At 43.6% G+C, this 25,528-nt stretch overlaps 1 protein-coding gene across 18 annotated transcripts in view; it reads left to right on the top strand.

The window, feature by feature from the left end:
* WNK2 (WNK lysine deficient protein kinase 2) overlaps nt 1-25,528 on the top strand; it is a 96,051-nt gene that overhangs the window by 35,778 nt on the left and 34,745 nt on the right. For 13 of the 18 annotated variants that reach the window (XR_012057901.1, XR_012057902.1, XM_072934775.1 and 10 more), the window contains exons 3-13: nt 309-529; nt 3,595-3,752; nt 10,209-10,286; nt 10,738-10,826; nt 11,593-11,812; nt 14,239-14,527; nt 16,609-16,805; nt 17,379-17,522; nt 19,728-19,919; nt 20,962-21,420; nt 24,398-24,712. Coding sequence is in view for 16 of the 18 variants with exons in the window: in XM_072934775.1 (XP_072790876.1) it covers nt 309-529; nt 3,595-3,752; nt 10,209-10,286; nt 10,738-10,826; nt 11,593-11,812; nt 14,239-14,527; nt 16,609-16,805; nt 17,379-17,522; nt 19,728-19,919; nt 20,962-21,420; nt 24,398-24,712 (2,362 nt within the window). In the remaining 2 variants the exon portion in view is untranslated. The remainder of the gene's footprint in view (nt 1-308; nt 530-3,594; nt 3,753-10,208; nt 10,287-10,737; nt 10,827-11,592; nt 11,813-14,238; nt 14,528-16,608; nt 16,806-17,378; nt 17,523-19,727; nt 19,920-20,961; nt 21,421-24,397; nt 24,713-25,528) is intronic. The other 5 variants (XM_030283211.4, XM_030283204.4, XM_072934768.1 and 2 more) reach the window with 4 other exon arrangements.

The following is a 25,528-nucleotide window of genomic DNA, read 5'->3' as shown; positions in this document are numbered from 1 at the left end:
ATATTCTAAAGCTCTTCTCTGCATGAAATGAATCGCTGAACTATAAGACTTCAAAGTATTTGGTTGTATTTGAACCAAAAATGCATATTATCATCCTCCCTAAAACTAAATGCTCTAATTCCTCCTCTGAAAAGATCTATTTCATTTAATTTTGTGATATTTCTGTGTTGCTCTTGTGACATCTAATAAGGGGCTTTTATTCATAGTGGAATTTCAGAAAAGTTCAGCTATCCTGTTAAAGCCCCTTAAATCTCTAACAAAATGTTTTCACTTCCTTTATACCCACTTGTGTGTATGTTGTGCTCCAGGTATCTGAAGAGGTTTAAAGTGATGAAACCTAAAGTCCTGCGGAGTTGGTGTCGGCAAATCTTGAAGGGTCTTCTTTTCTTACACACAAGAACTCCACCAATAATTCACAGAGACTTGAAATGTGATAATATTTTTATTACTGGACCAACTGGATCTGTGAAAATAGGAGACTTGGGTCTGGCAACACTCAAAAGAGCTTCATTTGCCAAAAGTGTCATAGGTAATGCTCCTGTTCACCTTGGCTTCCCTCGGTCAGTATTGTGGCTGTCTATTTAAGATCTTCTTTTCCCATTTTGCAGTAGTGGTTTTTAAGTTACAGATTGGTAGTGGAAGTTAAAGTGGGTTTGGGACTGTTGCCTCTACACCCCTAAAAAAATAGGAATCAGTAAGTAATGGTGTCATAACTTCCTCTTCTCCTTCCTCCTGTATCATCCTTAATGCATAGGGAGCCCAGAACCAGTGAAGTCAAAACAATAGAAATTTCAGATATGTGCTTGGCTGCTGTGGGTCTACTTAATTTCATTGAATTTAATAAACTCCTATTTGTTTATATTTGTTAAGTTTCTCTCATTTTTAACTTCTAATAACTGATTGTGCTTTTCTCTCTTGAGGGTCAGTATTTTTTCAAATAATTTTTTTGCAGGGTAACAATTGTTCATGGGACATATTGGAATAATATCCATAATAAGAATAGCGGAAATAATACAAGTAATACCAATATTGGGAATAATTCCAGAGGTACTAATACTGGGAATAGTATCAGTAATACCAATACTGGGAATAGTATCAGTAGTACCAATCTAAGGAATAGCATCAGTCATAATACCAATATTGGTAAGAATATTAGTAATACTTACACAGGTTTTTGTAAAATCAGTTATGAACAGAACACCATCAAAATACACTCATGTCTGAAGGATGCTGGCAAAGTGTCTGCATTCATTTTGGCAATAAAACTGAGCTTATAATTTTCATGAGTAGTACTGCTCCAAGGAGAGAATTAAGGAGGCTTGGAAACACTGGTGATGAGTAATGCTGCCCCCTCTGCAGAGGGAGTAGCTCTAAAGGCATATCAGTAGCTGCATCTCACGTTGGCTGGAAGGGATGAAATCAGCACACTGCGGTGTCTGCAGGAGCCTGGCCAGGGCAAACCTGCTCCTGCCAAGAGCAGCTGCGTGGATGCTGAACAGCTTCACGTTTAGCTGGGCTGTTATGGTGAAGGATGCTTGTAGGTATTCCTTTCCACTCCCAGGAATGGGAGAAAATGTCATTTTTTGTCCTGTTTTGGAATGCTGCCAAGTATTCAATTTGCTTCTTAGACTATTGTTAATCACTTTTTCAGATTTGTTTTAAATGCTCTGTAATTCATGAGATTCACTCCTGCTGTTGAGTGGTGTTCCTTCTAAAGCAAGGCAGCAGCTCCAAAATAATTTCCTGTGGCAGCTATTAACCCTTTCTGAGCAGCAGCCTCTACCTTGGTGACAGCTTTCACAAACATCCAGAGAGAGGGAGTGGGCCTCTGTGACACCGGTTTGGCTGATTTGCTAAGGCTGGAGGAATGAGTGTCTTTGAGGTGGAAGGACAAGGAGGAAGAACATAAACAAGGGAAGAGATCAAGCTTGAATTTTGTGAAACTAATTTCACAGAAATGCTTGTTCATGAGTTGAGTCTAGTTCAGAAATGTGTGCAAAAGCAGACACTAATTTTTAGGGTTGTCCTTTATGTTGCCATTTAAAAAGAATTTAGGACAAGTCAGAAAATCCTAGAATGGTTTGGATTGGAAGGGGTCATAAAGATCATCTTGTCTGCCATGGCTGGGACACCTTCCACTACCGCAGGTTGCTCCAAGCTCCGTCCAACCTGGCCTGGGATGACATTTCCTCAATTTCTTTAGGGACTTGGCTGATGGCTTGTAACTGGAGGAGGGGAGATTTAGATTGGATATTAGGAAGAAACATATTACTGTGAAGGTGGTGAGGCCCTAGCACAGGATGTCCAGGGCAGCTGTGGCTGCCCCTGGATCCCTGGAAGTGTCCAAGGCCAGGCTGGACGGGGCTTGCAGCCACATGGAGTAGTGAGAGGTGTCCCTGCCTCTCGGGGTGAGATGGGTGGGCTGGATGGGATGATTTTTAAGGTACCTTCCAATCCAGACCATCCTGGGGTATGCCAGAACTACTTTTTCTGATTATATGTTACTTTAGTTACAGTTGTGCTTTTGCTGTTGATTAGTGATGACATAACAAAGCATTGATGGGATCTGCCAGGGCTGGAGGCAGTTTGGGTGCTGAGGCTGGACAGGCAGAGTTTATCTGGGTCTTTCTCATGGTCCAAGACCTGCCACTCTTATTTTGGCATCCCAACAGCTTGCTGCTGCTCTCCTTTGACACACCATTGCATTGATCTCTTTTCTTTCATCTTTTCTATGTAGAAAGGAAATAAATGAATTATAGTATGAGATACAGGTCCTGGAATTAATTACCCAAGTGTTAATAGTTTTCTGTTTTGCTTTGTAAACCCCTCCCCCCCCACCACCTTTTCAGAGTAGTTTGCTGAGCAAATGTTGCAGGTGTTGGAAGTTGCTGCATGTCTCCAAGCTGCAGCTCCCAGTGCCTCACTTCATATTTACCAAGTTGCATCAGATTCCTGACACCCTAATTCCTATTGAGTAGGACCTTGTTCTGTGAGTGGCCTCATTGATTTGTCCCACTAAACCACTGACAGAATTAGGTTTGATGTTTTGTGCATGACTCTGTAGGTGATTTATGATACTACTGACTTCCAAAGTGCTGTCTGCCTGCTGGTGGTTATTCTGTATCTCTGGAGGAAACAAAAACAAACAAAAAAAAAAAGCAAATTCGCACTGATAAAAACAAGAGTGAAGGTTCTCATTTCTTCTTCGTTTTCTCCTCCCCAGCACTGTACACATCCGTCTCTTCAGCCCGACAGAAACTATTCTATCACTTCAGTATGGGCAGGAAATGATCCATAGCTTATCTTCTTGTTCATTTTTGAAATTTTTCAGTCTTTTCCTTCCCCCTCCCCTCTGTCGTGTTTCCCCTCTGCCCTGCTTCCCTGCTTTGGATTATTGTCAGTAAGCCATGGGCATGGAAGTGCATACATTGACCTTGGTTTTCCTCCCTGGGGGATGCTTGAGCTCTTTTGAAATTATCTTGCATACATCTATACACAGTTGTACTGGGCACACCTCTCACAGGTGAAAAAGCTTGTGGTTAAAGCAATTTGGACTCCTGTAAAAATCAACATTATCTTTGTATGTCTGTGTAGGAACACCAGAATTCATGGCCCCGGAAATGTACGAGGAGCACTATGATGAATCTGTGGATGTCTACGCATTTGGAATGTGCATGCTGGAAATGGCTACCTCAGAATACCCTTACTCAGAATGCCAGAATGCTGCTCAAATCTACCGAAAAGTAACCTGTGTGAGTACACGTCCTAGCTGGTATTGGATCTTGTCATTGGAAGGTTCAAAAGCATATTTTGATGACGTGTCAGTACTGCTGAGGGTATACTGCGCTCTAGAACTTGAGGTATCTGAGCTCTGGGTTGCACAAACCTGTTTCAGGCTTATGTGTAAGCTTACAATTCTACACTTGGACTATGTTTTGATGCAGCTACATCAAATATTTTCAGTTATCTTTGTCACTAATTTTATCTCCATTGGCCACAAATGCAGCCCAATGGACTGATAGTTTAATTCTTCTTAGAGTTTTGCTTTCAATCCAGAGCCACTTAGAAATAATTTTAAAACCCACAAAAGGCCTCAGAAACTGCTTGGCAGTGCAGTTCTCTTCATCCTGTGGATGTATCCGCTCCCATGGCATTGCAGGGAGGTGAATGTGTGCAGCCATGGATCTGCTGGCTGCTGACCATGCTCTGCACCATTCGCTGCCTGCAAACCATGCTGCAGCTTCTTAGAGACATGGAATGGGTTTGATGGCTCAGGGGAGTTCCTTGCCTTTATCTCTGTTATTCAGGGCTAGGTTGGGCAGGGCTTGGAGCTACCTGGTCTAGTGGAAGGTGTCCCTGCCCATTACAGGGAGGCTGGAATGAGATGGTTTTTAAGGTGCCTTCCAGCCCAAACCATTCTGTGATTCTGTGATCCTAGAGCCACATGGTTACTCCATGTTGTTATTCCGTGGTTCTTTATCACAGTGTTCATTAGCTTTGGCACAAGGGATGTTGGCCCTGTTTTGGTATGGTACTTCAGATATGGCCTAAATGCTACCAGTGTGGACAGCTTAGGGGACACCTCCTTGGACTCTAGAGCTTTACAGAGTGGCTACAAGAGGCTCTTCTAATTTCTGGCTCTATCGCCTCATGTCCTGCATGTGAGACCGGTCAGGTACTCAGTATCACCCTGGGAGCTGGTGTTACTGGGAAGGTGTGTGTGCACCTGGAGCCACTGAGAACATCGAGCTCTTCATTGCTCCATGTACCCAGAGAAGCTGTGTGCACACCTCATAGCTGTCTAGAATATTGGTAATTAAGACTGTGTGAGGCTCTTAAGCATTGCTTATCAAAGCAATATCCAAGATGGTAAAGAATAATGATTAATCAGAGGATTCCTAATTAGATGTTAAATTTCAGTTTTTAGGCTTAAGTAGCCATTAGTTTCAACACTGATGGAAGCCTGAGCCAACTCGTTTTCTATGGCAGTAACATTTAGACAGCTCAGGATTAAATGGTAAATTATTATAGTTTTGTAAAACTGGCTTTATAGTGGCAGCTTCAGGGAGGTGGGGGGTGATGTTTATCATATAGAAGAAGCAATGGTGGGGAAGCTGTTGAAAGGTCCTCGTAGGAGGTAGTTTTGAAGCAGAACTGTCTGGCAGGGAAAACTGAAGGCAAAAGCATCAGGTACCAGCATGAAGGGTATGCAGTTTTCACCTGAATTTAGGGTAGTAGCAGTGGGAGTAAAGGCACCAAGATTCCTTAGATGGCAAAATTGGCATTACTGTTTTTCCAAGGAAAGGGTTAACCAGCTCCCTGTGTAGTGGAGAAAGCCCTGTCAAATGCAATGAGCTCCAGAACTGTCAGGCAGGAAGGAGGAGCAGGGGGTGGACCTCTGGGGTGAGGGTGCAGGAGGAGCCTCGTCCTGGGGGAGATCCATTGTCCCAGGAGGAACCTTCTGGTGGGCTCAACAGCTTCTCTAGTGGAGCTGCATCTGAAGGGGAGCTGCTGACAGAAGGGACCCTGCTCCAAGCAGCGTGAGTGACCTGTGGGGTCTGAGGAGGAGGTGGAGGATTTTGGGTTGTGGGGTCCTGAGCCAGCATCATGCAGTGGGGTCTGCCCTAAGCTGGGGCAGTGGCTACAAAAAGACAAAATTACTCTAAGATCACTTCAATGAAGAGTTAGGTTTGGTGATGCAGCAGCCTGTGTGAGCCTTGGGGCTTATAGACTGAAATACAGTCAAAAACGGAGTGTAGGCTGAATACTCCATAACATAAGAGGCTGACTTGGACTGTTTTCTTCCAGTATTAGATTAGTTTTGGGACTCTCACTACAGCAGAAGGTGGCTCTGACCTTCTTGAATGGAGAGGATGCAGAGCCCCTGAATGCTGGAGTTTCTCAGTGGGACATTTGCTTCTTTATGAAGCTCAGGCTTTTTTGCACCAGAAATACAAATACTATTTCTAGTGGTTAAAATTGAGAGTCAGTGCATTGTGAAATGTGTTTGCCGTGTCTAGCTGCCTGATGCCTTTATTTAAAAAGGATAAAATAAAATAACTTTCTTTTCCTGTCTTGGGCTCAGCATTGCAGCAGCAACCACCAGAGGTGTTGATAGCATCCTTAGGGATTGGAATTGCTGGCTAGAGTTTGCATCAAGGAGTGACAACCAACAAAATGTTTAGACTGCCTACCTTCTGTGGGGTCCCACTGAACTGATATTCCCTCTGCTGCCTAGCACAGGCAGGGTATGGTTTGGGTTTTGCCACTGTAATATCTTTTTCAGTAGTTGCTACTCTGTGTCTTAACACTCTGCCATGCCCTTGTCTGGTACTAGGACATGAGATACGCCTCAAGTCCCAGCTGTCCAAGTCACACACGTTGGTCATCCTTATTGGTGTAGAAAATGTAAACATTACCTTTCTGAGACATTATTTCAGCATATGTCACATTCCGCATGTCTGTAGAGTAATATTGTTATATTTAATTTATTTCAGTGACCTTTTATTCTGCCTGACTGTATTCTTATGGCTAAATTGCTGCTTTAATTTTTGCATTTCTGTTTTTCTATGTGTGCTTGTATGTTTGCAGTTGACCAGGATAAGGAGGTGGTCATGTTTGGGAGTGTGCAGAGGGGCTCATTTCTCTGCCAGATAAGACACGCTTGTTCCAACTTGTCACCTCTCTCTGCCCTTTCAGCCTGAATGATGGAGTGTAAACATTTCAAAAATGGATATGTACCATAAATAGAAAATAATCTTTCCCATGCAGTGGGGCCAAGCCACATTTACCACAGTTCACTTTGAAGTGATTTCCTGGTCAGCATATTTGCAGTACCCTTCGTTCTGATGCCATAATCTCATTTTTCATGCATAACTTGATAGTTTTTCTTACTCAGATTTTTTTTGTGTTTAATCATTCTGCCAAATGATTTTTATGTAGACAACAGTGATGAAACATCGGAATCTGAGACCTTCCCAGGCTGCTCCAGCCTAGTGTTTCCTTAGGCATGCACTGCAGAATGCACAGCAGAGCAGCTGCATCTCCAGAGAGTTCCTGGCCATCTCCTTGGGTTTAGTGGTACAAACATGTGCTTCAGAGCAACCCACCCTGTGACAGTGTTCTGGTTTGCATGTAAAGCTTTCCTATTGTTTGTTGACATCAACTATTGAAGGTTTTTCCAGCATTCGCAGGCTGTATGCCATGGTGCACACAGACAGAATTAACTCTGTGGCTGTGGCATGATGACAGGAGGCAAATAATGCTGTCAGTGTCATTGCATGGACTTCTTGTGGCTTTTTGAGATCTTCTTAGATCTGCAGGTAACCCTCTTAGCTTCGCAGTAAGATGGAGCCCCATTCTGGAGGGAAAAAGAGATGAGTTTATAATTGTACACAGTGATGTCATGGAACAAACGCCTGGTAAAACTGAGACCTTTACCTTCATTTCCGTGACTTCAGAGAGTATGTGCCAGGATGCAGTTTCAGTTGGAAACATGGCTTCACCTTTTTTGGTAGAGAGTTTTTTCCTTTTTTTGGGAATGACATGAGCCTAGAGTTACCTTCAGGTGGAAGGTGGAGTGGTAGCCCAGAGCAGGCTGTCTCTGGGGTGGAAGGGCACTTCTAGGGGCCAAGAAAGCCTCTAGAAAACTGACCGATGTGGGTCAGACGTGCCAGTGACTTGTGTGGCATTCGCTGTGTCCCTTCAGAGCATCACATGCTGCTCTTCCAAAATGTGCTCTCTGATGGAAAATGGCAAGCGGCTGTTTTTAGACCCTGCAGAATAAGCAGCACATTTTTTCCCTCAGCATGAAGAATGCAACTTTTTCTGTATGTGTCTGGCTGTAGACTCAGCTGCCTTGTACTGGAGGGCAATAGATCACAAGTCTAACTGCTTCAGAAAGAAGGGAATGGGAATAAGTGGTGGTGAGGGAGTCAGAATAAATCATCCTCTTTGAGACAGAGAAGCTCTCAATTTGATCTAATTTTGCTATTGGTTTACATATGTGTATATATATATATATTTAGCATTTAAGGTATCTCTATTTTCATTATGCACCTTATGCCACCCAATGAGCCCTGCATTTCACATGTGGCAGCATTGAATTTATTTTAATTTATAAGAGGTTGTACAGCTTTCAAATGGTTATGGATAATCTCTTAGCTAATGCACTTTGAATTTTGGTGCTGTGTTTCCTTGGGAATGCTCAGGGAAGACCGATGGCTTTTGTTTAGGTGAATGAGATGAGTCCTTTGATGTCAAATAGAGTCCCCCTTCATTGTCAGGGGCACTGTGCTGCAAGGGAGGCCAGTGAGCTGGTCTTGGAGAGTTTAATGAAGAGTAAGGAACAAAAGCATCCTATAGCACAGGGACAGGGAGAAAACACTTTGCAAAAGCAGCTCTGTTCAGTATTTCACTTGGCATGTTTTGTCCTCATTTGTTTTAGTCATCTAATCATAGCTTAACTGTTCAGCAGCTTAGCACAATGGGTATTTGGAGAGGAGTTAGTGTTCCATTCAAAGATGGGGAAAAAAAAGTGGAAGAGTTGCTGTATTTTATTTGAGGAAGCAATTTGTAAGGTCAATATTGGGAGCCAGTCATCGAGGATCTGAGGCTCTGGGCTCACTGTGCAAGGGCCTCCCCACCATCACAGGGAGGAATTTCGTTCTTATGTCTAATCTAAACCTGCCTCTCTTCAGGTTAAAGCCTTTATTAGATCTTATTATGCTTTCTTCCCGGAGAGTGTCACACTAATACTGAAATCAGTTTTGTCATAGCAAACAACAGTGAATTGAAATGTATAGGTTTATCCTTCTTCCTGATGGAGAACACACTAGACTCCTGTAGCTTAAAGGTGAATTGTGGTAAAGAGGAGTCCTGCAGAAAATACATTTTGATGGTGCTTTGTTTTCTTTCATTTCTAATTCAGGTATCAGAGCTCTCCTAAGAGCTTGCCTTGGCATATTGGAGCCAGCTTGGGCTTTGCAGCCTGGGCACTCCAGTGCCTTTTGACACATTCTTCTAATATACAAAATTTGAACCCTTGTCTCGTCAGTAAGATTTAGGTTTGCTTAAGCAAATAATTCTTTTTAGTGAGTCACAGCCAGCCAGCCACATGTACAGATTATTTTGTTTTGTTCTCACAAAAATGGGTTTCTTTCTATCTCCGCAGCTTTCTGCTGAAGCTAAACCAAGGAGCTGAGACTTTGAGTGACTGTTTTTATTACTGTTTTTTTCAAAATCTACAATTTACATATTTCACGCTAGAATATCAAGACAAATAGGGGGTTGTTGATCTAAAATTAATTAATAAAGTTTGAAGTAGAATCTGAGGCTTGAATAGCAACAGAATGTTCATAAAAGGATAAAAGTATAATCTATTCAGAAATTCTGAGACTCCAGCCCTCATTGAAATTCATCCATAAAATTTATTCAAGACGTAATTCTGTATATTACTTGCAGATCCTCTTTGAAAATACCTGTTTTCTTCTTTTAATCCACTGGGTGAGCCAAAAGTCCACTCTGCAGATCTCCTTATCTGTGACTGCACGAGCCTTATTTACTGTTATTTCAGAGGAGAACTTTAAAAGGATTTATATGGAGCTAAATGTCCAATTCCCATTCAGTTACATGCTTAACCACATTTTGTTTTTTAGATAAAGGAAATTGTGTTTCCTTTTTGTTCTGCTCATTGCCTTCATTGGAAGTGCTTTGGTCCTTATTGATAAGGTCCCACGGCATCATCTCTTCTCAAATAAATTTTGTCATATTTTGAGCCGTATAGATCTTGGTTTAATAGGTAGAGTTAATAATGTGTTCTTAAAAGGGAATAAATTAATTCTGGGATTTATACTGGACATCAAAAATAAACCGAAGAACTTCTTGCATTGCCACTTGTCACCCATAGCTGAATATATACATGGATGTGGGGATACTGATTCTGCTTCCCGTGGCTTTCTTCTGCAGTGGGTAGTTGGTTTTTCTCCTTGAAAGGCCGTGCTCCTAGGTTGCTGTTCCAAATCTGTTCCCAGCAAAAATGCTAACATTTGACAGAGATTTAACTAGATTTATAGGTTGCACCTGCTCTATCACATATTCCCAAGGGGTTTCTAACAATATCCTAGGAAATTCAGGAGCAATGCAGAGATGTTGTATTCTCCTGTTTCCCTGCTTGGTTTTGGGGTTGATCTTTAATTTTTTTTATGTAGAGGGGAATGTGTTGGAGACTGTTTGGGTCGTGGAAGAGCAAGAGGTTTGTGGGAAGCAGGCATATGGACTATTCCAAGGTATTTTTCACTCATTTTCAGTACTAGCTATCTGAAGAAAGCTATAATTATCTGCCTTTATTCTTTTAGTGCTTTGGGAGTTGAGGCAAAAACATAAAAGGAATAATTTCAGAAAATGGTTATTTTTTAAATTTAAAGTTAGCTGTTTCTTTAATATTCACTTCAGAGTCCAGAAGATATAAAGGTAAAATTTGCAAAGGTTGGTAAAGAAAAAGGGATACTTTCCCTGTGTATGGCTGAGCTCGTGTAAACTAGTGTATTAATTTTGAAGTGCAATGGTATTTAGAAATATAGTACCCCTAAATCCTCAACTCAGTTTTGCATTAAGATTAACAAAAGTATTTGTAACTTCCTGGGTTGAATTACCTCTAAAATGCAGAGAAAATATGCTTAATTAAAAGGTATGATGTAATTATTTTTCACATTAAATTGTTTTTCTTTATGCTTTTAGGGTATAAAGCCAGCAAGCTTTGAGAAAGTTACTGATCCTGAAATTAAGGAGATAATTGGGGAGTGCATCTGCAAAAACAAAGAAGAAAGGTTTGTTTCAAGGGATTGAGTTTTATATTAAGTAATGTGAATGCAGGGATTTCAGAACTGTCTGTGGATTTCTGCTCTGGTCTGTGGGTCTCCCCTGTGCAGAAGAAAATGAAGCATGGAAGTGCAAATATAAATTATTTCCTGCTTTCCTGACATTCAGTGTCTTTCAGCCGCTCAGCATCATGTGGAGCTGAGCTAGGATATTCTTGCAATTTCTGGTTCTGCAGTCCAAAAAATGTCACTGGGAAGGTTCTTTAGGGGGCAGGGAGGGCGATAAAAATTGATGTGGTGGATTCATCACGAGCTGTGGTACCAGATTTCATTGCCCTCTGGACATGGAGACATGTCCTGCCTAGTTTCCAGCTTTAGTGTTAAAATTTAATGTTTTACTGGTCTCTGCCAGTTTGTCTTGTGCTGAGTATTTCCTGACTTTCACAAATACAGTTTTAGGGACTGTAGCTGACTGCCTACAGAGAATCTATTCTCTGGTACTCTTTAAGCTCAGATACTTAAAAGTTGAACAACGCTATAATCTGCATTTCTCTAAGTTCTTGGATATTGCTAAAGCCTTGAGAAATGGGAAATGTCACTTTTTCAGTTTCACTTCCTTTTAAAAATCCCACATCTTTTCAAAAAGAACACAAATTCATTATGGGTGAACACTAAACAGTATAGATGTTTCCACCTTTAACAGCAGTTTCTTTTTACAAACCTTTCTAAAATTGTTGACTTGCAGTGTTTGATTCTTATTTTGTATCCTTTGCAGATATAAAATTAAAGATTTATTAAGTCATGCCTTTTTTGCTGAAGATACTGGGGTAAGAGTGGAACTTGCGGAAGAAGACCATGGTAGGAAATCCTCAATTGCCTTAAGACTCTGGGTAGAAGATCCTAAGAAACTGAAAGGAAAACCCAAAGATAATGGAGCCATTGAGTTTACTTTTGATCTGGAAAAGGAAACTCCTGATGATGTTGCACAAGAAATGGTAAAATACACTTCTGATAAAAATGTGTATAATTTAGAAAGTAGTGCACAAATCTCAAAGGACAATAGGAACGAACTGGCTAAAGTAACTTCACTTGAACCACTCCAGCTGTCCAGTTTAGGCGCTTTGCATTGATTTTGGAATGACTACTGCAAGAAAGGCGTGAACAGGGAACAGCTAACGGAAACATATTGTTTGAAAACAGATGCCTGAAATCACAGTTTACATAGCTTAGGGACCGTAGAGGTCTGGTCTACTTTTTTATTTTGCACGCTCTTCTGCCAGTTTCTATAGGCTGTTGAAATTTATTTGTTTATGTATTTAAATTTATTTGGAATCTGTTTAGTTCCAGACAGCAGCTAGAAATACATTAGAAGAGTTCAGAAGTTCAATCACAAAATATTCTGCATTGAAATCTCCAAAACACTTTGGCCCATCTTCTTAGAAGGAATGTAGATGAGAAGGTCTGTGTTCAGCTTCTCTACCCCCAAACTTTGATAGGAAACTGGACTCACGGAGTTAGGAGTGAGCTTTGGATTTTTTAATGGATAAGTTTCACTTGCTGAATTTCTGTACTTTTATAACTGTGGGGTTTTGTTAGAGAATTTGTGTTCCATTTTCATCACATTGTCCTTGAATGTGGTGGTGTCTTTGCTGTAGTTGTTTTGGTGTTCTAATGTCACAGAGGCTCAGGGTCAGTAAGCACTGAGCCAAGGGTCTGAATGTTCCTGTGCTTGCAGAAACATTCCTGTTCTTGTGGAAACCTCCCTATTAGACTCTAAATCCCAAGGGATCCCATTTAGTGATATCATCACCACTCGTGTTCTGCTCAGGAGGCACTCATTTTGGTAATGCTGCCTTGCTCTGCTGGAACTCATCACCATCTACTCCATGTTTAATGGGAGGAATTCAGGCTCCTTTGCCTTCTTGCCGTTAGTTTGCTGTAGATCCAATGTTTTTCCGGCAATATATTATTACAGAACTCATCTAGTTTAAAAATTGCTCTGGTACCATTACTTACTGTTGTATTTTACATTTAAATATTGATGGAAATATTTGGAATTTCAAAGTTCTCTGAGCTGCTTGATCCATAGTTATGATGTTTTATTTTGAAGAGGAAATAATTCTCATCAAAAGTGTATTTAAAAGGATCATGCCCAAACTACAGTGATACTGTACCCATTCCCAAATAATTCCCAAATAATTTAAAAATCTGTATTCTACATTAATGTGTACCTAAGAGACTGTCCATTAAATGTTTTCAAACCTGAGGCTGTTGCAGGGGCAGAAAAGGGGGATATTAATTCCTAAATGTCTTTTTCTAGTCCTTATGAATTGTGGAACACCAAAGCCACATGCTTTCATCTGTTTGTTGCTTTGTGTGCTGTGGAAGAGAAGAATGCAGGAGACCTGAGTACAGGGAATTATTCATCATTGCTGATGAGTTTTTGGTAGTCAGGCAATCCCACCTGCCCAAAGGATGTGGGCAGAGGGAACTGGAAACATTCTAGTGGGTTTGGAAAGTGAAGTTAGCTCTTGAAGCTGCATTTTAAGATGCTTTACACCCATTAATTTTAGCAGTGAAAATCTAAGCTGTGAAAGTGTCTTATGTTTGGGCAAGAGCAAAGCAGGAAAGCCTCTAGATGTAGGTACTTTCAAATCTGTTGAATATGCATGTTAAGAATGTAGAGAGAGCAGACAGAACTCTGGTAGCTCATGATTAAATGAAAGTTCGTGCCTTGCACTGCTGGAGATTATGCAAACAAATAACACAAAGATGAATTTCCAACTGTTGAGCAGTTGAGTTCTGAGAAGCCTGGTCCCTTTTTCCATCAAATGGGAACAGTTTGCCTTTTCTTTGTAAAACTCAATCAATACTGACTGACTTCACTATTTAAGATAAGTTAATTTGAAACATAATTCTGTTAGCATCTTGTCCTTCATGATTTGCCGTGCTATTAAGTAGAACAATTTGTATAACTCTATATGCTGGACAGGTTAAGACAATGAATTCACATTTAGGGGCAGTTTGATTCACTCCAGGTGCATTGTTCAGAGATTCTTTTTACTGTTTTGTCTATTCTTTTAGTGTAAAAAAAAGAAAAAGAGGGAAACCCATCTGCCTTTAAACTTGCTCTCCTCAATGGATGTTCAGTGGTGGAGAATTAGAGCCAGTATATATTCAAGCCTCCGACATTATATGCTGGGGTTTTTTAATTCATCAGGATTAGAAGTTTTACTGAGAAAGAACTCCACTCCATCAAGCTCTTGAGTTACTGTTCTTGTCAGAAATAAATTTATATAAATTTGTGTTGTTTCAATAGGATGTTTTCTTTGTTGGGAAGAGGTTTCAAGTATTGTTTGTGTGCTTGTGTGCGTGTCCAACCATGTGCTCGGGACCTTGCTAAGTGTGTGCTCCTCTGCAGATTGACTCGGGGTTTTTCCACGAGAACGATCTCAAGATCGTGGCCAAGTCCATCCGTGACCGAGTGGCGCTGATCCTCTGGAGGAGGGAGCGCATCTGGCCCAGGATGCAGTCGGAGGAGCGCCGCGACTCGGAATGCCTGGACAAACTGAAGGCGCCGCAGGCACAGCAGGTCCAGGTCACCTACCTGTCCCACACGGGCCACCACATCCTGTCGGAGCCGGAGGAGCCGGAGGCAGACCAGCACCCCTTCCAGCAGAACCTGCCCACCAGCGTCACCTCTGTCGCTTGTAAGTCCCACATTGGCTTCATGGGCACACAGGGATGAATGTCGTGAGGGGGAAACACACAGTGACCTGAACTCAGATGAACTGATGTGGCTGGTTTTGCACAGTAGCCCAAAACCCACAAACATCTGGGACATACGGGTGATAATTTTGAAAGCAATGAAGTTTAAAGAAAACAGTATTATATAGATATCTCTATATAACTCTATATATTTTGGTACTAAACAATTATCACAGAGTTTCTGTTTTACGTTCTGGGCTTGTACATAAACGCATTTAAGTAAAAGATGTGTTACTTTTAGCAAGACAGCTGCTGCTTCAATTCAGGTGTTTTATAAAGGGCTATACTGATGTCTGCTTCAAATACTGAAATATCCATGTGTACCTGTACAGGAAAAATTCCTTTACATGATATGAGAAATAGCTACATTTGCATACAACACAATATTGCCACATTCACAAAGCTTTTTATCTCAAGCTAAAATGAGCACATTTCATTTTTTGGGATCATGCACTTATTTCATGCTAATTCCTTTGAAGAACACTGCAATTATGGCTCTTTGTTTCTAGTGTTGAATGAATGCAATGAAGTGACTTGTGCTTCCCATGGCTGTGCTGGACATGAGTTGGCAAAATGTTATACTAAATATAACCCCCACAATTTATTTCCTCCTCCTCCTCAACTTTTAACCAGAACTTGGTATTATTTGGCAATTTGCTGTTAGATCATTTGAACATTTTCTTAGCATATGACCTCTATAAATTACTGTGGCCCTCATTCATATAATTTGAGATTAAATGTAAAAGTGAAATTAGTAACTTAATGTGTGCAATGTGCATTCTATAAAAATCTGAGACTGACTCACAGCTTTTACTTTAGCCCTCTACCATTAGACTCTCCTTTTTTTTTTCCTTTGAGGTCCTCAATAATTGTTTGTAATAAAACAGAATGTTAATGCAGCAGAAATCCCATCATGAGAGTAGGGCTTTGTTGGCTCTTCCAAAATGAATTGAATAAATAGAGAGGGGAGTTTAATTTTGGGAAAAAAAAAAACAGCTGGGAGAGTAACAGCTTGGGAGTACTGAAGAGAAATGTAATCTCTGGTGCTATTGAAAAATAATTTTTTATTTAAAAGCCAAATAAATAAAACTTTATTTAGAATATGGAAAAAAGAGACAGTGGAAGGTGTTGGGAAAAGAAATAGTATTTAAGTTTAGCTGTAACTTAAGATGGTTTTTGAAACTGTGTTGCAGTTTTCTTTCAGTTTTGAATTTTAAATCCCTATTAGAAGCTATTTGTCCTTGGGATGCATCTAGCTGCGTCTGGTTGTCTCATTTCCTTTCTCAAGTGAAGAAAGCAGTAACTTAGGCTGAAACAGAGTTGGGCACTTTTATTTTACATACTTTAAAAGTTGTGAAAATATTTTTTTTAAGTCAGTAATACCAATATTTCCAGTTCCCAAAGGACCCGTGCTTGCCCAGTGCCCATAACTGGGCAGTTCCACGGGTTAACTGGGCAAATGCTCCATGAGAAACTTCCACAGAGCCAAGTGTGCCAAACCCACTGGAACCTGCACAGGAGTTTGTGTCTTACTTTAATTGCACTACACTCAAGCAGAGCATGGCTTGCTGAACTAAAATAAAGCTTACACCAGAGAAGAATTTTGTAATTTTCAGTGCTGCTAATAAAAGCAGTGTTAAAGTCAGTGCATCCCTGAAAGATGGAACTCTAAAAGACCCCATAATCTGCTCTGAACATGATAATCGAGGTTTCCTCTCCTTTCATCCTACAAAATCTGTAAGCATCTGCAATTCTTAAATGTCAACCGTATGCCCTTTAAAGGATATAGTAATGTGCCTGAAATATCAGTGTGTGCAGAAATCCATGGGGATGGGTTTTGGCTTAAGAGAAGCAGTGTGTGCCTTTTGTAGAGAATAATATTGATGTTGTATAATTTATTTATATAAAGAAAGGGCTAGAGTAGTAAATATGCTAATTACATAAACCATGGTTACCTTGCTCTAAAATAATCACTTGAACATGGGGAGCTGTTGATCTTTTAATAAAAATGACTGTTTTCCAGCTGACAGCACGTTTGACAGTGGCCAGGGCTCCACTGTTTATTCAGACTCACAGAGCAGCCAGCAAAGCGTCATCTACTCGTCCCTGCCAGACACTGTCCCTCCTGCCATCCAGAGGGTGTACAGCCCTCCCCTGAGTGAGGGCCAGCCTGTGCCCCACAGCCTCCCCCAGCTTGGCCACTACCAGCAGCCCTCAGCAGTAAGTCCAAAGCTTTTTCAAATAGTTCTGTATCCTGGGTCATATTTCATATTATCATTTATGCTCTTGTTCCCAGAGGATATGGGTGCCAGGGGTGTGTGTATGTATTCCTCACTCACTTCTGCACATCGTGACTTGCTCAGTCTGTTATCGGTGTGTTGGCACTGAATTGCATTAGTGGCTTTGCAGCAAAGCACAAGAAGGACATGGACCTGTGGAGTGTGTCCAGAGGAGGCAACAAAGATGCTCTGCGGGCTGGAGCCCCTCTACTCTGGAGCCAGCCTGGGAGAGCTGGGGGTGCTCGCCTGGAGAGGAAAAGGCTCCAGGAAGACCTCAGAGCCTATTCCAGGGTCTAAAGCACCTCCAGAAGAGCTGGAGAAGGACTGGGGACAATGGATAGAGGGATAGGGCACAGGGAATGGCTTCCCACTGCCGGAGGTCAGGGATAGATGGGATACTGAGAAGGAATTGTTCCCTGTGAGGGTGGGGAGGCCCTGGAAGAGGTTTCCCAGAGAAGCTGCGGTTGCTCTGTCCGTGGAACTGTCTGTCCCTCATGCTGCTGTCTCTCCGCAGCCTGTCCTGCCCGCGGTGCCAGCCACGCCTGCCGTGGTGCCCCAGCACTACCAGGAGCCAGCGATGCCATTCCCCGTGGTCCCCAGCACCGTGGCCTCGCTGCCAATGGGGCAGGCGCCGCCACCCGTGCTGGCCGGCCAGCAGGTGAGAGCTGGGCTCTGCCATGGAGCCGTGTCCATCTCAGCCCTTCCGTGGGGCTGCTCTGCTTCACACAGGGTGCCCAGAGCAGCTGTGGCTGCCCCTGGGTTCCTGGAAGATTCCAAGGCCAGGTTGGACAGGGCTTGGAGCACCCAGGGACAGTGGAAGATGTCTCACGTTTCTCTGCAAAACATCCCAGAGCACCTGTGTTCCTCAGAGACAGCAGTGTCCTATGAATGTCCATGCTAAGGAGGGTAGGGTAGGACAGCAGAAGAATGGAAATTAGGGTGAGAAATTCATCTACCTACAGAGTGAATTGTTTTGATCTTGTATCAATATGTACTGGTAGATCAGACATGTGGGATCAATGTTGTATCTCCTGACTTTTATTTATTTTTCCAGTTTGAGTGTCCATGCATTTACACTGCTAAAGTTATAATGAGGCAAAGTTACCTAATCTGCCTGGATATTTTCCCTTCCCTATGCCTTACCCAACTCACAAGCATTTTTAAAGACACAAGCTGGATTTGAGAGGGAGGTTTTAGGAAACACCACAGTTTTCCTGCTCTAATGAGCGCAGTTTTCCTGCTCTAATGAGCACGGTTTTCCTGCTCTAATGCCACGTCTCTTGGAGTGGGAGGTGGCTGAGCCACAGGTGCCAGTGTCCTCTGTCCCCTTGGTTAACTGTGGGCAGCTGTTTGAGCTGCAGATTAACCCAGCTGGGGTGCAAGAGCAGAGCTGGCAGCTTTATGAGCTCCAGCCCAGTGCTGTGGGCATGCGGCTCTCCCACCCTGGAGCTGGGGCTTGGTCCTGCAGGAGCTCCTCCATGAGGTGAGTGGAGTCCCTCCATCCCAGGTGGGCTCCCTCCATCCCTCAGACAGTGTTCAGGTGCCTCAGCCTTGGCCAGTTTGCTCTGTCCCATCACCAGAGTCACGCCAGACCCCGCGCTGCCGTTCCCATGCGTTTGGGATTGTCAATGGGGAGATACCTCATCTTTCCCAAAACATGAGATGGCAGAGGTTCTGGGTGCTGCAGGGCCTGGTGAAGCCACCAGACTTACCTGTGGTCCCAGGTAAGTCACCCTGAGCCAGCCTATGCCTCAGGGTCATCCTTTTGAACCAGAAGGATTTTTGAAGTACTTCAGAGCTAATTAGAGGAACTGAAGAAGAAGATGCCAATAGCACATAAAATGTGGGGGTTTGTTACTGATGATTTCCAGCTTTAATGCAACTTTTTCTCTGTTCTGCTGCCTAAAGCCTGGCAGGCCAGGGGAGCACTACTTTCTCTGGAAAAGTAAAGCTGCTTTTTTGGCTACCACATTTTTGCTACAGTACATCAGAAATACCTGAAACCTAGCTTTTACTTTTATTGTGGTTGATTGTGTCTCAGGTAATACGTGTTGTATTTTCCACGCCTGCTCCATTATGTAGCAACTTGTGCTTGCCAGGATGAGCTGGGTATCAACTGTATCTTGGAAGTTTGTGGGTGGGGATTTCACAGGACCAACTGGAACAATCTCTGGGAGTTAAATAAAGAGTCTGAGTCATTACAAATAGCCTCTCCAAAACAATTAGCACTTGTCATTTTAGGTACTGTATCTTGCATTTAAATGTGTTTTAAACGTGGGCTCCTGTGCAGTGTTTGAATTAAGAGTGCTCATCTCTCCTGGGAGCTGTCCCTGCTGGAGCATGACCAAGGCAGGGAATGGAGCTGTGAATGGGGCTCCATGCCTGGAGAAAAGGGGGCTCAGGGAGAACCTTCTGACTCAGCACAACTCCAGAGAAGAGGGGGCAGCCAGGGAGGGTTGGGCTCAGCTCCCAGGGAACAGGGACAGGATGAGAGAGAATGACCTCAAATTTTGCCGGGGAAGGTTTAGGTTGGATATCAGCAAAATTTTCATCACTGAAATAGTGGTTAAGCATTGGAATAGGCTACCATAGGGAGTGGGGGAATCACCATCCCTTGAAATGTTCAAAAAACATCTTGGTGTGGCACATGAGGACATGTTTTAATGGTGGACCTTTCAGTGCTGGGTTAGTGGTTGGACTCAGTGATCTTACAGGTGTTTTCCAACCTTAATGAGCCTGTGATTCTCTACTCCAAGTGCCAGGTGTGTCCTGAGAGTGAGTTATGGAGAGATGAGGAGCTTGGCCAGCCATCTGGTTCTTTGGCAGTACGCCAGCAGTAACCTTGTCCTCCTTGTCCCCGCAGCAGCAGCCCATCTCGCAGGCAGCGTCCCTGCAGCAGGTGCTCAGCAGCCAGCCCGTGTGCCCGCTGCCGCCAGCCCCCCACCTGCTGCCGCCGTTCCCGGCGCAGGGCTCGCAGGTGCCCGCCAGCAGCACCCCCCTGAAGCCCCTGCAGATCTCCACCATGCCGCAGCTCCCGCCTGTGGCCCCTTCCCAGGTAAGGAAAGCCTGTCAGCACAGCTGTTTGAGGAGAAATTTCCAGCTAATAATTAACATGATTTCCAGGTTTTGTGTAGCTATTTTGACTGCATGCCAGTTTAATTAGGCGATAAGAATATTATTGCTCTTTCCTAATTCCTTTATATTTCTTTGTTATTTGTTTGGGGAATCAGAATCTCCCTTGTGTCCAAGTCTGTGCCATCCAGTTAATGGCAGCTCCAAAATGGCAGTAATTTTTTTGGGGTTGGTTTGGTCTTTTGGACTGTCCCCTCTGGCACAATCTCTTCCCCATCCCAGACTTGAGGGCATGAGCAGTTGCCTGTTTTTATTGCTATTTTCTGATCTCCTGACTTCGCCACTTCCCCCAACACCTGTCAGCCATGCTAGTGTCTGCTCTGGGTCTGTTCTCTGGATCAGGGACAAACCCTTCCCTTGGCTTAGGAAGTTGGATGGTGCTGTCACTGTGTTTGGTAGTGACAGGCACCATAACATGAAGCAGCTTGTGCCAAAGGGCAGGAGCAAACTGCTGCCATGATGCTGATGTCTGCTCCATCACTGGGAGGTTTTGTTTGTAAAAACTCTTTTACTGGGCTCTTCCATGCTGCATGAGTTGAAGCTTGTTCGAAAACAAGGGTTTAAATTGCCCCACTTAATTTTGCATGAAAGAGTTTTGTGTTAGGTCTGGCCCAATTCCTTTTAATTTCTGTTAAAATGAAAGCAGCTTTTAATTAGGATGTTGCTTGAAGGCTTCAAGCTGGTGTTAGAAGTACACTAGCTTCTAAGCTGGCGTAAGCTTCTTAAGCTTCTAAGGTATAAAAATGTCCCCCTCAAATGTTGTTTTTTTGCTTTTAATAATGATTTAAGCATAAATCAGTTTTTATTACTGCTTGTCAAGCTCAGGGAATGAATGGAAGTGATTAACAAACAGACATAATTACCCTCCTGGCACAGGTGGTTTTTAGGGACTTGTGTTGCAAATGAACTGCTTTATACCATCAGTGAAAGCACTGGCAATTTATGCAATATTTTATTTTTTTCAGATTCCTCAGTTTCCTGTCATTCCTGCAATTACTCCTCTGGCAGGACTAGACAGTCTTCCTCCAAATCTGTCTGACATCCCTCCTGCAAACGTGCCCCCCATTCCTGCTCCCTCCCAGTACTTTGCTCCAGCCGTGATCCTGCCCATGAACCCCACGCTGCCCATGGCACCTAACTCTCCTGCCCTGCCCATGCAGGCTGTCAGCCTGCCTCACACCACCGTGGCTTCTGTGGTCCTACCCTGCCAGCCCATCGTGCCGAACATGCCGGCGGCCACCATCCCGCTGCTGGCGGTGGCGCCGCCGGGGGTGCCCCCGCTGCCGCCGCAGCCCGTGTTCCAGCCCGCCTTCCAGCCGCGCCTGCCCGCCGACGCGCCCAGCTCCCAGCCCGTGGCCCAGCCACAGCCACCTCCTCCGGCCCTGCAGCCCAGCGTGATCCACCCTCCCGAGCCGGCTCACCAGGTAAATCTGCGGGGCGCAGGGCCGCGCGCTGCGGGCTGCTCCAGGGCACTGCCCTTCCTTCCTGGGGCTCTCTGCCTCGTCAGTGTTAATCCTCGTTCTTGAGATGTTTTGTTGACTTCTTGCCCTCAGTTCTGGAGGTGGTGGCTGAAGCTGTGAGCTGTGGGATAACAGGTAATATCCTCAGCCAAGGACAGGGTTATCAAGGCTATAGGGCATAATACAGCTAGCTTTGGACAGTAAATGAGCAGAGCACTTTCTGAATTTCCTCTTCCTTCTTGGTCTCAGATCTTGGGAAGTGTGAGCTGTGGTTCTCCCAGGTCGGGAGGGTGTACCAGCCTTGCCAGTGCCTGTAGCTGGTCCATGTGGGATGCAGGGGCTGCTGGGTGCACACAGCAAATACAGGGGAGCTGGCGGGAGCAGTGGAGTTGTTTCGGTGTAGAACATGTTTAAAACAGCAAAGAGAAGTGGCCCTCTGCTAAGGACTCTGGGAAGAAGAGTGGAAAGAGAGCACTGGAAAGAGAGTGCTCTGTGGAAGAGTACTGTCAGACTTGCAGGGCAGGGATGGATTCTAGCTCTAGCTGCAGACCCTTTCCCCCTTGAAAAAAATGAAGCATAAATGAGCTCAAGCAGTATTTACACAGAAACTGCCTCAGGACTGAGAGTCTGTAAATACTTCTCTTGCCACATCTGTGATATGTCAATGTGAAACACAGTCTGACCAGAGCAGGAGAGGGCACTTAAAGGGTTAACAAAGCATTTAGAAAATCTGTATTCTGCCACATCCCTTCACCATAACACACTAATTAAAATTTGTTACATCCCATCCCAACCTGTCATGGCATCTTCAGAGCAGTACATAGTTTTAAAATTTCTCTCTTCAGCCATATATTTCGTACAGGATTACTGTAGTTGAGAATGTCAGCAGCATGGAGCTTGGGAATGTTACTCAGTGTTCCTTGTGGCTTTAGAGGGAATGGAATCAAGCTTTAGAGGGAATGGAATCAAGCACATTGGACACAGTGAGCATGGCAAATACCAGAACTGGAGAGCTGATGTTCCCAAACTATCCTAACACAGTCATTATCTATCAAATATGTGTAGAAGAATTGCAAATGGAAGCATTTAAGATAAAAAAATAACTATTACAATGTGCAGAGGAATATTTTTTAAAGCATTTTTTTTATTTGAAGACTTCTAATGGAGGGGTGTTTCTGTATATAGTGCCATGCTGTTTTCACAATTGATGTTTAGCTCCTCTGAGTTTTGTTTTGCCTGGGTACATCTGTATGGGCATTCACTTAAGGGCTACACTTGATGATCCTTGTGGGTGCCTTGCAAGTCAGAATATTCTGTGATTCTGTGATTTGACATTGAAATATTTTGTGAATTATTTTAGTAATATAAGATTTAAAATTGAACCACCCTTCTCTGGCATTACACCACGCTTGTCATTCTAACAGCTCCCCCTTGGGCAGCCATGTAAGTCCGAGGTGTTGTGAGGCACATCCTGTCTTTACTTTTATCTACATTAAAACCTGGAATAATAGTTTTGGCTCACACCCAGAACCTGCTGAGAGCATGCAGCAGTGAAATCATGTGGCCTAGTTCTCATCTGAGTCTTATTTTTTTTTTTAGTGTATTTTCCAATAGCCTTAAGTCTCTATGTGATGATATTTCAAAAAAATTAAAATTTGTGCACACTTTTACCTAGTACTAAAAGTCTTTTTTTCTTCCATATGCTTCTTTCGTTCCCTCTTCCTCTTTCCACAAGCTCAGTCCCCCTGGAAAAATACATGATGTACCTAAAAGGAGAATGTTCTGATTTTAAATGTACAACCCAAAAGGACTGTTATACAGAATATCAGCCCAAACTCTAAGGTAGCTGCCATCCTGTTGCCTGGGTTTGGTCCCCACCAAGTGCTTACACACTCAACTTATTTTAATGCACTGGAGAAATCCACTGAGATAAGTGAAACTCCCACTGTCCACATGGACATGTTGGTAGGATTGGGGTCTTGGGGCTTAGCACATCAAGAGTTAAGTTGGGACTTCAGTGTGTAAACTGCAGTAAACTGAAGTAGGACACTGGTGTATATTCAGTGAAAAGGGTTAATTGTGTCATTTGTACCAGGTCCTGGTTCTACATATCTGGCAGATTTCTTAAAATACCCTAAGTTAGGTTATGGGTAGAATGTGTTTTTCTTTGCACGGACAATGGGGGTTGTTGAAAGCAGAGCAAAGTATTCAGGAGAACAAATTCATCACCTAAGATCTTAAAAGGAAGTCCAGAGGAGGCCATGGAAATGCTCTGAGGGCTGGAGCCTCTCTGCCCTGGAGCCAGGCTGGAAGACCTGGGAGTGCTCACCTGGAAGGGAGAAGAATGCAGGGAGAGCTCAGAGCCCTTCCAGGGCCTAAAGGGGCTCCAGGAGAGCTGGAGAGGGACTGGGGACAAGGGATGGAGGGACAGGACACAGGGAGTGGCTTCCACTGCCAGAGGGCAGGGATGGATGGGATATTGGGAAGAAATTCTTGGCTGTGAGGAAGGTTACGCCGTGGCACAGGTTGCCCAGAGGAGCTGTGGCTGCCCCTGGATCCCTGGAAGTTTCCAAGGCCAGGTTGGATGGGGCTTGGCACAGCCTCGGATAGTGGAACGTGTCCCTTCCTATGGCAAGGGGTGGAATGAGATGAGCTTTGAAGTTCCATCTATCACAAACCATTCTGGAGTTACGTGATTTTTCCTACTAGTAAACTAGTACCTGTACCTTTGTCATAATGGTATAGAAAGAATCCTTAACATTTATTTGGTTATTTCATAGGAAGTTTATCTTTGTAGTTGTTACTGAGAGCACCCATACCCAATCAACTCAAACTGCGAAGTTTGAGTCCTTTCTTCATGAACACCAGTGACTTTGCTTCCTTGTCACGTGTTGAGCCCTTGGTGCAGAGATGTGTGCTAACAGCTCTCGTTGTGTTGCAGCCCGTGCCTGGACACACTCAGTTTGCTCTAGAAGCTGGAGCCCAGGTGCCCATGCTGCCAGTGCAACCCTCCATGGTCATGTCACCACCGTTGCAGCTGCAGCCAGAGCTGGTGCCGCCCTGCGTCGCTCCCGATGGCATTGCCCAGGTCCATGGCAGCCTTGCCACAGCTGCCCCACCCGCCCCCATAGAGCCTGGCCCGCCTCTCCAGCCCTCTGCTCTGCTGCAGCTCCAGCCTGATCTTTCCCAGCCACTGGGCCAGCAGCTCCCAGCTCCCTGCTCAGCTGTCACGGCAGCCACAGAGACATCTCAAGAGGTAGAGCCTTTCCTCTGAAGTAACTCACCAGCCTCAGCCTTAATATTCTTCATTACTCCTATGTGAAACAACAGGCTTGTTGCACAAGGGAGGTTATCCCCTTAGTATGTCGAGCTGCTGCTCCTTGATGCCAGCAGCTCTGGGTCAGCAAATAATTGGCTATTCCAAATGAACCTTAATGTTGTAGCTCAAGAAATGTCTCACTGAATTCATGAGGCAGCAGGACTAAGCACCTCCTTGTCCATAGCTGAGCACAATCACAGAGATAGAAATCAAGAAATTCTCACTGGGTAAGTTAGAAGTTGTTCTGTAGAGTTTGACCCATGTTTTGTCCAGTCTTGTTTTAAATGTCTCAAGCACTTGTTCAACCAACCATCACTTGCCTTAAGAAACTACTCCACAATCTGAGTCTCTGTATTGTGGAAGCCCTTCATACTTTTCAGTTTGAGTCCTATTCCCATTTCATTTAGCATTGTATCCTTGATGTCTGCTGTGGCCCTGTGATTTTTGTTTCTTAAGATACTTATAGGCATTCCCAATTCTCTGTGGTCACAGACACAGGATGCTTTTTATTGTTTTCTGTATAGAATTGTCAGCTCCTCATCTGCTATTTTGACTTTTCTTCCCACTCCCATAATCGTTTAATCTTCAGTCTTGACAGAACATCACAGAACATTTCCTTTTCTTCAGCTGCCTGTTAACAAAACAAAAGAAAACAAAAGCTTTGGCTTTTCTACCTGATTTCAGGAAATAAGTCTGATTTTTTTCTCCACTCCTGGATGGAAATATCGCTCTGTGATTCTGCATTCAGAGTGG

Source organism: Taeniopygia guttata, chromosome 12, assembly GCF_048771995.1.
Source record: "Taeniopygia guttata chromosome 12, bTaeGut7.mat, whole genome shotgun sequence".
Taxonomy (NCBI): domain Eukaryota; kingdom Metazoa; phylum Chordata; class Aves; order Passeriformes; family Estrildidae; genus Taeniopygia; species Taeniopygia guttata.
The sequence above is the reverse complement of the archived record's forward strand: the minus strand, read 5'-3'. Positions and strand labels throughout refer to the sequence as shown.